Below are 11,712 nucleotides of genomic sequence, written 5' to 3'. Positions count from 1 at the left end.
ACAGTGGGGAGCAGATTATATTTCAGTTGGAAAATCCGGTATAGACACTTAGGGTACCGATGGTACATTCACAGTTGTACCAATGATATCAATACCATTTTACCATCCATGAAATTGTGGCGAGTAAGCTGGTGCCAGTAGTCTGTTGCTAGGTACGGTTAAAGATATTGGCAAATAAGAGTTTATTTTTCAAGCTTCAATAAACAAAGCGGCTGTCCTTAGCGTCAATCTTTATCCACAAACAATAATTTGTAATTTTGAAATAGCCCTGATACCACTTTGTTAATGTCGTTCACTGATATGTTGTTTACTATTGTTGTTGTTAGTGCTGTTGGCTAGTGAAAAATAAAAATCACTATTTAACTTATTTTTTGTATTGTTTTTTCTGAATTATTACTATCGCATTTGATATAACGTCACTTTGGTACAATACAATAGAGAACAATGATAAAAATTATTTTCAAAAATACTGATAATGAAAAAGTATAGACTACACAACAAATAATATATTTAAATAAACAAAATTTCAATGAATGATGAAACTTCAAACAGACAATATAATTTTGGAATAATAAATATCTTCATTTTTTATGTTACGTCACTATTATTAAAGTTACGTAATCCTAAATGGAATATTTGAACCAATGAAATGAAAAAATATTACAGCTAATCACAAGGGAAAGATTTGAATCAATGAGCAATTAGACAAGGAAAACCAATACGACAAAGACTTTACGGTCTAATAAGATAGCGAGGTCAACGACCAATAATAAAATAGCGAGTACAACGACCAATAAATGAAAAGTGGGACCGAATGGGAATAAAATTGAGCCCAAGTGGGACCAAACCGTGGCATTTTTTACACAGTGTAATTTATAAAATTAAAAAAAAGAACTATTGAAAAATTTCCATTGATAAGTGATGACAAATAAAAGATATTACAGGAATGGATAAAGCTATTTGTTTCCTTTTCTTACAAGCACAACAATTGCTGCTTATTTTTATTTTTTCATATATTCATAACGTCAATGATGAGAATGTTGAGAAAAAATCGATGCTACAACAAATCAAACTAATCAATTGACAATTGAAGAAACAATTAAATTTAAAAAATAAAATTGCAGAAATGTTTATTTGTGTAAATTTATTTATTTGAACTGTGTGATCAATTGGTGAAAAACGATGAAAATCAATGCTTGTTCGTATTAAGCTTATTCTTATTATTTTTTTATCTGCAACGTGCTGATGGAAATATAGTGCATTGCATTCACTTTTGAACTACTAACTTTGTTGAAAATGGAAACCTTTGCACAGGATCAAAATTGCCTACAAGAATGTATACAATGCACTCTGCTGATGGAATGAATGTTTTTTTTTTGAGAAATTAAATCAAATAGCAATTTTCAAATTACAGTTTTTTTTAAATCAACAAAAGCTAGTTGGTACGGATTTTGCATTGTTTTGGTGGAAATTTTTGGTGGGCAAGTTTTCAACAGAGCGTGACAAGCAGTCTGTCAGTCGTCTGCCTGTTGAAGAAGCCGTTCGTTGTAGGTTTGTTACGGCTGGCAAGTTTCGTCGACCTTGCCGTTGTCAAAGTACTTCTTTTGCTGTGACATCTAGTGAGAAGTTTCCAACCAACGCCAGCAGTATCAAAAATATTCCACAAGCAAGATGAGCTGCTTGAATCTCCGCTCTTGACGTTGGCAAATATTCTGCATTGTCGTTGCCAGCGTTTCTAGATGCGAAGATATGAAAGCTTTACCTGTGGCTTTGATCACTGTCGCCTCGATTGGCATTGTTAGCCTGATCGGCATTGGCTTGTTTTTCGCCCTTTTACCCACCAAAACGAAAATTTCTCCCCAAACTGCAACACTTGAAACAACAATAATGCCCATTACAAGCACAAGTAAGATTTATAATTTGTTGGTTATTTTATTCGTTTTTCTACTTTAATTTAAAATATTTATTATTCAAATTACTGAGAAGATGACTTCTATCCAGATAATTCATATATGCATATCTATATGTGCATATTTGCATATTATGAAAATAGATCTTACATGTTTCGTCTGTCTGAGACTAGTTCATTAGACGGTGAAGGTTTGACAGAACATATGAAAACCGTTTAACGGTCGTTTGAAGTCGACCTCCTTGTGTCGGAATCATTGAGAAGCGGCTGTCGCTTTCATGACAAACAACAAGATGTTCAACATATACTTCAGAAATGACCTGCAACAACTTGAAAATTATCAATATACAATCAAGCAATTGTTTCATACTTAGACAATAATTCTTGCCTTTTGATAATTTCAATTGAAAACACACTCAAATCTATTTGCTCGAATTTTCATTTTATTATCAAAAATTATGCTTATTTTAAGCAACAACAAAAAATCTTCATTATCATCTATTCAATTCATATTTCAAATATTTCACTACAAATTTATTGGATAAATTTTCAATTATTCCTTATAGGGAACATCTTGACAATCAGTCTTTTTCGTTGAACTAAAAATATTTTTTTTAAAACTGTAATTGACTTCAATCGGCAATGATAAAATTTCAACAATTTTCAACATAGTGATTGAAAAATACTTCAGCTATTTCAAATTTAAATTCCAAATTGCACTATCGTGATTGTGCTTAAAAAAATTTTTTTTCTATTTTACTATTTCTCAATTTCATTACAAATCATTATGCTTATGAAAGTATTAGCGTAATAATTATACCCTTTTTCACGTTAGAACAGCATTGCAGATTGCATTGTTGTGCTTCATTAAGCTAAAAAGTGTTTGTTTTGTTGACAGTGAAAATTAACATAACACGGTTAAATTATTTTCTTTTCAATCATCGATCATTATCAACAATATTATATTCTATTCATTTTTAAAATAGATCTTTGATTGTGTTATGCATTTATTTATTTTTTTTGGTATAATTACTAAGATGCTTGACTGTTTAATGAAAATAGTATTCATTTCAATATATTTCATTGTGATTAGAAATTTAAAATCAAAGTTTTGACAGGAAAAAATGTTGTTTTTTTGCATGTTTGTTTGCTTGCTTTTTTGATTGAATGAAACATTTTTCTCAACAGCTGCTTGACGATTAGCATTCTTTGGTTCGTTTTTTCTATTCCAACGTATTTCAATTGTGCACTAGTTACCAGTTGAAGGGAAAATAAGAAGTAAATTGATTAAATACTGGACAGTGGAAATGGGCAATCAGAGCCTGGAACGTATAAAAGAAAATAAACGATAAAAATAGCAAGTTATTTTTAGTAAATGTGAATTAATCAAATCAATTCAAACAATATCCTTTTCAACCTTTCATCCAAGATGTATTGTTGTTTACTGTTATGAACAAGTTACCGATATTTATTGTCATCTGTTGACCTTGTACTAACATGGAATGCGTCAAACAGGCATCTAATGACCGCATCTTAAGAAATTCACACAATGCGCATCTGTTGTGAAATGCAGCTATTCTTATTCCTCTTTATTTAAACTGTTAATATTTTCTTTTTCTAAAAACAAAATATCATAATTTACAACTGTATTACGTCATCGTGGAGATCATGAAAGTTATTTTTACTTATGCTTACTTTAGCTTGCTTGCACACGATTTATGCTGCTGGAAGTTTGCAATTTATGATATATCACCACCAATTTGTTGTAGAACTATTTTTTCAGAAGAAATTTATACTGTTGGTTGATTTTATTGACAACAAAACGTGCAATCAAATAAACGCTTATCACATGATCATCAATACTGAATTTTATGCTTTTAAATAATTTTTGAAATATGCTACTGCTGTATACAAGTGCAAATCCTTGTAAAAATGAAAACATCTTAGAAAATGATCTAAAACATTTCATATGCAAGCAAATAAATACTATGATTCAGCTGGAAACAATCTGAATTTTAGTTATAATTTGGTACAAAAAATTTGAATTAAAATGTATAAATTCTATTTTTCACTTATCATCAATTACCATGAATATATGCAATAATATTATGACCATAATAATGCTGTAACTAATTATAACTATTACACATAAAGTGGTTAATGTTCCTAGTTACAACAATTCAAAAATACAAAATTTAAAAATCTTCAATTTACAATTCTCAGAACTTTTTGATGCAAAAATTGCCATAAAAACAACACAAAGTAGTAATACAAGTAGTAAAAGTTTTAATTTATACAATTAATATAATTAGAAGCAGTTTTAGCTTTTTCATCAAGAGCGACAACAAGCCGACATCTGGAACATCAGTCATCTCTGCCGACAACAGAAGCAGAAAACAATTCAAGTAGAATGCTGAATACAACGGTCATCTGGAGTGAACCACCTCCACCAATTCGAGAAAGCACGGTTGAAGAACCACCTGAAAGCGACAGCGCTGAAGATGTGCTAATCACACCGAGAACTTTCAACTTCGAATCTTGGACTGAACAATCCCCGTGGACAGAAAGCGTGCAGTCAAAAGCGATTGGCTTCATTACCTCGGGTCGGAGTGGGGCTGTGGCCGTCGATCCAGGAAAATCCCGATTCACGTTGCACGTAAAACCGACGATTGTAATTGAAGACCAAGAATCTGTGCAACTAGTTATGATAAATGAATTGGAATTAGACCATTTCGGCAAAGCGTCCGGGATGACATTACGCAATCACATCTTGGCCGTGTGTTCGTACACCTTTGGTCAGATCGTACTGCTTGAACCAGAAACTTTGAAAAAATTGACAGTACTGAATTGTGATGGTTGTACATTATTTGATTTGGACATCATGTCCAACGGAGATATTGTCAGTGTAGATGCAAAGCATGAAAAAGTTATCAAAATGAGATCAACCGGAGAACGTTTAGCTGAACGGCACGTCCATGGAGCAACCAGAGGTGTTTCGGTCTGCATGGACGACCGCATTTATGTACTAGTTGAAGGAGGCCCGTATATACATTTGCTCGACTCCTTCCTCAACAATTTAGGAACGATTAGTTTTTATAAAAATCAACCCTCAAAATTGGACTGTAGATATTTGTTGTGCATTGAAAATTTACTCCATATTAGCTGCGACGATGCTGTTTACTTGCTTGACGTGCAAAATGGAAACGTCACTGCAATTCAACCAACGGAAAACTCCGTTTACGGGCTGGGAATTGGTGTAGATGCAAGCGACAACGTGTTTGCTGCAAAACGAGGTTCCAGCTCAGTGGATGTATTCACAAAGGATGGTCAGTTCTTGAAGACTCTCAACGCTGATCAGCAGTTTCTTTGGTCAGATATGACCGTCGCAAAAAATCATATTTACGCGATAGATTATATCAACGCGAAAATTGTTCACTACATCCAACAATAAAGTTATTATTTTCAAAATATCTTGCTCAATTAAATGCCACTGAATTGAACTTTCAAACTCGTATAATTTCAATTTTATTCATGAATATTTTGATCACAGCGAATACTTCCTCAACTTATTACGTAAACAATAGAGTGGAACTTTGATGCTTCGATCACTGATTATCCAAAGTCATTTTGGCCGCCTGTTTAAAATGCATTGTTAATGAATACTAAATTCAAGCTGCGTTTTACTATTATTCTTACATTCTGCTGTTTTCAAATTTTTTGCCCGGTATGCCAACGACTAGAAACAAAAAGGTTTTGAGTTTACGGCAAAACAGGAAGTGTGCAAACGGGTGGACAGCGGCGAGTCGTTCAGGAAAATCGCTGAGAATTTTGTAGTTGTAGTAAATTGTGTCCACAATTTCACATATTTGTAGTTTGATCTGCAACAAGCTTGTACGAGATAAGTATATACTTCAACTAAGGAGCAAATGGAAAAAATACTCTCAAAAATTCTTTTATCACGTTCATTACAATTCAAGTTAATTAACGATTCTTGTTACAATTCTATGAAATTAGAAATTTTTTGTATAATTATTTCAAATATTACTTAACAACTCGAAATATTTTTATTTATACATTCTTTTCATTGAAATTTTGATAAGTGAATGTTTTCTAAAAATTTTACTTAAAAATTTTAATAGAAATTAATTTTTGCAACTACATATTCTCAATTTGTTAATTAAGTTTTGCCGCAAACATAATTACGTAAAAGTCAATTAGGGAGAATTCACTGCATTCAAACACAAAGCAATATTGCTGTCATTCAGTTTTGTTGAAATTAAGAAGCTTCAACTCAGTTGCTTATGTATTTAAAATGAACTCGTAGAAGGTTCGTGAAATTTATCTAATTTTATACTTAATGCATTTATTTGGCGGTATATTTCTTGCAGCAGTGCACCGCTATTCTCGCAAGATTCGCATGCTCGCGCTGCATTAACGATACGTACCACTCGTTAAGCAATTTAACGCACCTCTTCCAAGGTCTGCGGATTGACCATGCGTACCGCGTTGAATGCCCAGTTTACTTCCAGTCCATCAGAGAATTATACCAGCACATGTTCTTTTGATATGCACGCCTTTTGTCTAAGTTCGGTGACTTCCATGTACTTCTCATCTACTATCTGTCGCGTTGCAAGTCAAGCATATCTGATTTGGCCACAAAGTATATGTACTTTCATCATCAAATAGATATCCATACATTATGGAAGTGTAATAAGCATAGAAGACAACAAGAAGAATGAAGAGTCACATCTCATCAGAACAACCATGAGAATGATTTCAAATATAACCAGTGCAGTAAACAAACAAACACATTTTAACAACTTTTTAATATCAATAGAAGCTCCAAACTCATTAGCAACCAAAATCATTAAAGCAGCGCGAACTATTCGCAGAGCAAGAACAAAATCTGTCCCACTCCTGATGAATGAACTAGTTGTTATAAAAGCGGAGACTTTTTCGGCAATAGATGTGATGGTGAAGTGTTTGTGTGCCAGTGGAATGGCAGCAGTGCTGTTACTGTATCTTTAAACCAACGCACTGCACAGCCCTGGATTCGAGGGTGAGATTATTCCTTCTGCCAAAAATCACACATGCCGATGCTATGGATACTGGCATATTCACAAAGGCGGACAAATAGTTAATCAATTTGTCTGAAAATTCTTCGTTTAAAATGAGTTTTGATAGTAAAAGATGAATTAACTCAGTTTTTGCTATCAGCTTAAAACACATTTTTTGACTGTTTCCACCGCAGCATTAGAAGTGCTACTTCCTTTTACTACTAAGTACATGTGCGAAACGGAATTTTCAGCAATGATTGGCATTCAAAGCAAATTTCGGGATAAGCTACAATCATCCAACATCGTGCGTCTAAATCCCAAAAGTGTTGGTGAGGATGTCAAAGAAGTCATCAATGAAAACAAAAGAGAAACCCATTGTTCGCACACACTTACTTCATGGTGCATTACGCTAATAAACTTATACATTATAATAAGGTATGTTAATTAAAAAATTGAAAAGTGCTAAACTAATATTTTTCATTTAACTCACTTCCCTTCTAAAATATGCATTGCAAGCAGGTGGGTCGTGAAAAATTACCGTTTTCGGCATTAAACCGCAGTTCAGAAAAGTTTGAAATTACTTATTTAAACTATTATGAAGGTACTGGCTAACACTGAGACTAAAAAAACTGAAATCTCCCCAACAACGCCAACAGTGAGACAGGCCCTAATACCTGCTTGAAGAATAGATGCGAGATTTATAATGAAAGTGGAGAACATAGATGTATCCATTGACATATCGAAGATGCATAAAAATGAACATGAGAAGCAACAAACAAACAACGGCATTAGCCAAGGTCCTTATATTCATCTAAAATATGAAGAAAGCAGTCTCAGAAGACACTATAAGCAGTCGATTTACTAGAGAGGTAATGTAAAATGCAACAGAACGAAAGCAAAGACAAACGTAACTACTAACTGCTTAATGAGCAGCTAGACCATGCCGGCTACTTTACATCGAAAACACATTGGTTGATTGCAATGCCAGATAATGAGGTAGCATATTCCAGCTGAGGGAAACATTCACTTCATATCCGCAAGTGTGAAGCCCTACAGAAAATTGATGCAAAGAATACCTTCTGCTCAGCTGACCGTGATAGCATGAGACTTCAAGAAAATGTTGGAATGATTCAACTCACAAACTACCATGAATTGTGCCTGGCAGTTGAATATCAGAGATGCCACAATGGTTTTTAACTACCTTACTGATGTAGATTAAGAAATTGTAAAGTGTTCAGAAAAGATTAGCCACAACATTGCGATGACAAAAAAAACTGGTGTCACAAATGTGTCACAAACTGCAACAGTGTCATACATTACATGAACATGAAAATAGTTCACTATACTATGAATAAAATTGTAATAAGCAACCTAAAAATGGCAATTACGAAGCTAGTTTACAGGTGTTTAAATTTTAATTCAAACTTTCCTTAATAAGATTTTAGCTTCCCACCTTTTGCATACTGTCATTGATGGCACCACACTTCAGTTAAAGGAAATCCATGTGATTTCCATAACAAAAATTTAATACAACAGTTTGTTGTATGAAATCTATTTACCTTTGTTGCAATAAAGGACTGTAAAAATTCAGTCATTTTAATGATATTGTTTTGTAAATTCAAATTTGAAATTTAGGTTTTGTTGAGAAAAAAATTGAAAAATATTTTAAAATCTTTGTCATGCACGACAGATCTATTCAGTTAATAAAATTGAATTCTACATAGATAATCCAGTGTATTAAAAACGTATAGTTAAAAGTAACCACATCCATAAATTTATTACTGTAAGCTGAATAGTCCGTTTTGTTTGCTATGCAAGTAAATTTATTAAAAGTCAAATGACAAATTATAACTTTTTAACAGTTAGTCAGCAATTCAGCAAAACCGTTCTCAATCACTGTTTAAAGTGAAAATTCATTGTATTCACTCATTACGTTCATAATATTTAAATATTCAATAGTAATTATTTATATTTAAGTAAAAAGCTGTATGTGAATCCCAAACATCTAAAAATCATGTGCAATTAGCATTAGAAAAAATCCTACGCAGAAGAATTTTAATTCAATTATCAGTTCTGTTGAGACTAAGCAATTAATTAATAATCTCTCTTTGAGAGTACTCACATCAATTAAAGTAATATTTGAATCTCTCATAGTATTTGTGATTTCAGCTAGTTCAGCACTCTCTGCAATAGATACACCTGTTATGTAGTTATGTTCCAGAGCGACAACACTATTAAATAATAAGAGAATAAATAATTCAAAGTTTCATTTTCATAATTACACAATTATGCAAACATCAATTCTGAAAAATGATTTTGATGTGCACACAAGAAAGCCAAGTCAATCTATAGCTGAAATAAAATTAGAACTAATCATTGACGTTTCTTCAAAATTATGAAGCAGCAGCTGCAAAAATAACGTGATACAATTAAGAAAGAATTGTATGATAGCTGATTTAAATATAATTTATATAAAAATGTGAATTTGAAAGTTATATCAATTTCTGCTATATCTAATGCTTATTTATGTTGCTTTCATTGTGAAATGTTTCTTAAATTTTTTTAAAATTCAACATGGGATAAATTCAACAGTTGCTTGTTTTTTTATTGAATAACTGCTTATGTTCATTCTGCCTAATATGCTTTTGCAACCATATAGCATCAAGTAAAGTTTTGATCGTAAATTCTGTTTACTTTATTTTCAAGTGAAGCAAATCAAAATTAGATTACTATGACATTATTAAACATATTTTGTGATAGAACATATTTTTAACAAACATTTCAACTTAAAAGCAACGAAAAAAAATTTTAAAAGATTCTTCTTGATTAGGATGAACTAAATATAAAGGAAATCATTATGATTTCCAAGACAAAAATTTTGTACAACAAATATTTGTTGTACACGATTTATTTACCTTCAAACAAATTGAAAGGTATTTGAAATATTGTACAATAAAATCTGTCTATTCTACTAGAAACTTGAATTTTAAATTGGGTTTTGTAACTGAATCCAGTCGTATAAAAACATCATTTCAATTAGCAAAATTCTCAGTATTGTTATTTATTCATTGCTTAAATTATTCAAAACTGATATAATTATTTTTGAAATAAAATAAAATATTATGATAGTGCAGTTTACATCCGCTCGATTTTAGTTACGCATAATTTTAAGATGATATTTGAAAATCATATCTACGCTTGTGGAATTGAAGTGTGACGTTTAAATTATTGATCTCAAAAAATAAATAAATAATTTATAAATTAAATGTAGGAATTAAATATTATGTGGAATGAAGAAATATTTCATTAGAATGCAATTTGTGTAATGCTCGTGGATTTTTTCAGTACTAAACTTTTAAATAAAGTAATATCTGTCAAAACCCAATAATTTCTATTGTGAACAAGTTATGGGTAAAATATGAACCATATTTAAATGTTTATCTGCTCGATTTGCTTGTTTACTCGATTTGCTCGTTTGCTCGATTTTTGGTTCAATTTCTAATTGGAGGAATTGAATTCTGACTGGGAATCATTTTTTAAATAATTTCCTAACTAAACTATTAAAATAGTTTAGATTTAAATTCTTTTCGAATTTGTATTTGAAGGGTTGTATAGGATTTTGAAGTTTAAGTAAATATGTATTGTGTTCAGTAAATAATATAAATAATATTTAATAAGTAAATATCTGAGAAGTTAAAATTGAAATTTTTTATTTAGTGTTTTACAGAAATTTTGAAAATGTTAATATTTTAAATAAAATAGTTCAGTTAAATAACTTTTATCTGTTTTTACTTGATAATATAAGCGTAAAGTGAAACAGTAAAAATGTGAATTATTGTTGGAATTTCAATTGAACGTGAAATAGGTAATACATAATAAAAGCAATATATTCTTGTGCATGGGAATGGTTTTTGTAAAGGATGTACAGAGAACTTTAAAGGTAATCTTCATTTTAAGGAATGATATTTTTACCTCTGCACACATTGCTTTTACGAATAATATAAATCGTTTTTTATGTGTGCTTATTGTAGTTTTAAATTTGAAAACTTTTCTGCACGCATATTGGACGCAGTAATAATATTTTGCAAAACCCAACTTTTTCCTGGATTATGCAAGTTGTTATAACGTCATTTGGATAAGTAGCTGTGATTGGCCAGTTTTGTTAAGAAATAATTCTCACTTGTAATCTTTAGCGTTGTAAGAACGTTTTGTTGGGGAGACCCCTGAAGTTTTTGATATTTGAAGGTATATACAAATATCAATTTTCAAATTTACTGAAGTCAAAAGTTCATTATCTTTAATTGAATTTGATGCTTGTTCAAATTGCTTTCTTCAAAAATGCAAGCCCTCTAAAACAGTAATTGTGAGAATAGTAAAAAGAAAAACCGTTTTTTGCAGGAACGTCACATCATATTTCAAACGTCAAACTATTTCCATTGTTTTTAATTCACTTTTATTTTTCATGTCCCAATTAGTTAGCTTAAAGCGGCTAGCTATTTGAAACATCTAACATTGTAAAAATAATAAATAGAGTGGAAGCAAATTGTTTTCCAAGGGAATCGCTTAAATATAAATCGTTAACCTACTGCCCTTTGATTCAATTTCTTTCTTTGTTTCATCGGGTTAGCTTGATATGGCAAGCTTATTCGTAAATGCCATCAAAATAATCATATCACTTCGGTTTTGTTGAATAAATAATTTTTGTGATATACTTACAGTTAAATGTTTTTCAAATATGAAGATCGA

At 31.4% G+C, this 11,712-nt stretch overlaps 3 protein-coding genes across 3 annotated transcripts; 1 reads left to right on the top strand and 2 right to left on the bottom strand.

Annotated features, from left to right (window-relative positions):
- The first annotated feature begins 1,749 nt into the window (after positions 1-1,749).
- Tsp_01212 (conserved hypothetical protein) lies at positions 1,750-5,360 on the top strand. Its single transcript, XM_003376970.1, has 2 exons — positions 1,750-1,906; positions 4,234-5,360. Exons 1-2 carry the CDS (start codon positions 1,750-1,752, stop codon positions 5,358-5,360), a joined length of 1,284 nt encoding a protein of 427 aa, XP_003377018.1.
- Positions 5,361-6,606: 1,246 nt separating this feature from the next.
- Positions 6,607-7,704, bottom strand: Tsp_01213 (conserved hypothetical protein). The gene is made up of 3 exons (XM_003376969.1): positions 7,641-7,704; positions 6,948-7,059; positions 6,607-6,826 (listed from the first exon to the last, which is right to left on the bottom strand). Exons 1-3 carry the CDS (start codon positions 7,702-7,704, stop codon positions 6,607-6,609), a joined length of 396 nt encoding a protein of 131 aa, XP_003377017.1.
- A 3,438-nt stretch (positions 7,705-11,142) lies between these two features.
- Tsp_01214a (conserved hypothetical protein) lies at positions 11,143-11,189 on the bottom strand (the record flags this gene model as incomplete). The annotated part of the gene is made up of 1 exon (XM_003376968.1): positions 11,143-11,189. A coding segment is annotated over one exon (47 nt), but the record flags the coding sequence as incomplete, so codon positions are not given.
- Positions 11,190-11,712: the final 523 nt, after the last annotated feature.

The sequence above is a fragment of the Trichinella spiralis genome, assembly GCF_000181795.1.
Source record: "Trichinella spiralis strain ISS 195 chromosome Unknown Scfld4, whole genome shotgun sequence".
Taxonomy (NCBI): Eukaryota; Metazoa; Nematoda; class Enoplea; order Trichinellida; family Trichinellidae; genus Trichinella; species Trichinella spiralis.
The sequence above is the reverse complement of the archived record's forward strand: the minus strand, read 5'-3'. Positions and strand labels throughout refer to the sequence as shown.

What these genes read in the sequence shown, in the direction of transcription:
- Tsp_01212 (XM_003376970.1), top strand. Translation starts at nt 1,750, where the DNA reads ATGAAAGCTTTACCTGTGGCTTTGATCACTGTCGCCTCGATTGGCATT. An exon ending in AATGCCCATTACAAGCACAA is followed by an intron (nt 1,907 to 4,233) that starts GTAAGATTTATA and finishes AAGCAGTTTTAG; the next exon opens with CTTTTTCATCAAGAGCGACA.
- Tsp_01213 (XM_003376969.1), bottom strand. Translation starts at nt 7,704, where the DNA reads ATGTCAATGGATACATCTATGTTCTCCACTTTCATTATAAATCTCGCA. An exon ending in CGCATCTATTCTTCAAGCAG is followed by an intron (nt 7,060 to 7,640) that starts GTATTAGGGCCT and finishes AAGAATTTTCAG; the next exon opens with ACAAATTGATTAACTATTTG. An exon ending in CTCGAATCCAGGGCTGTGCA is followed by an intron (nt 6,827 to 6,947) that starts GTGCGTTGGTTT and finishes TTCATTCATCAG; the next exon opens with GAGTGGGACAGATTTTGTTC.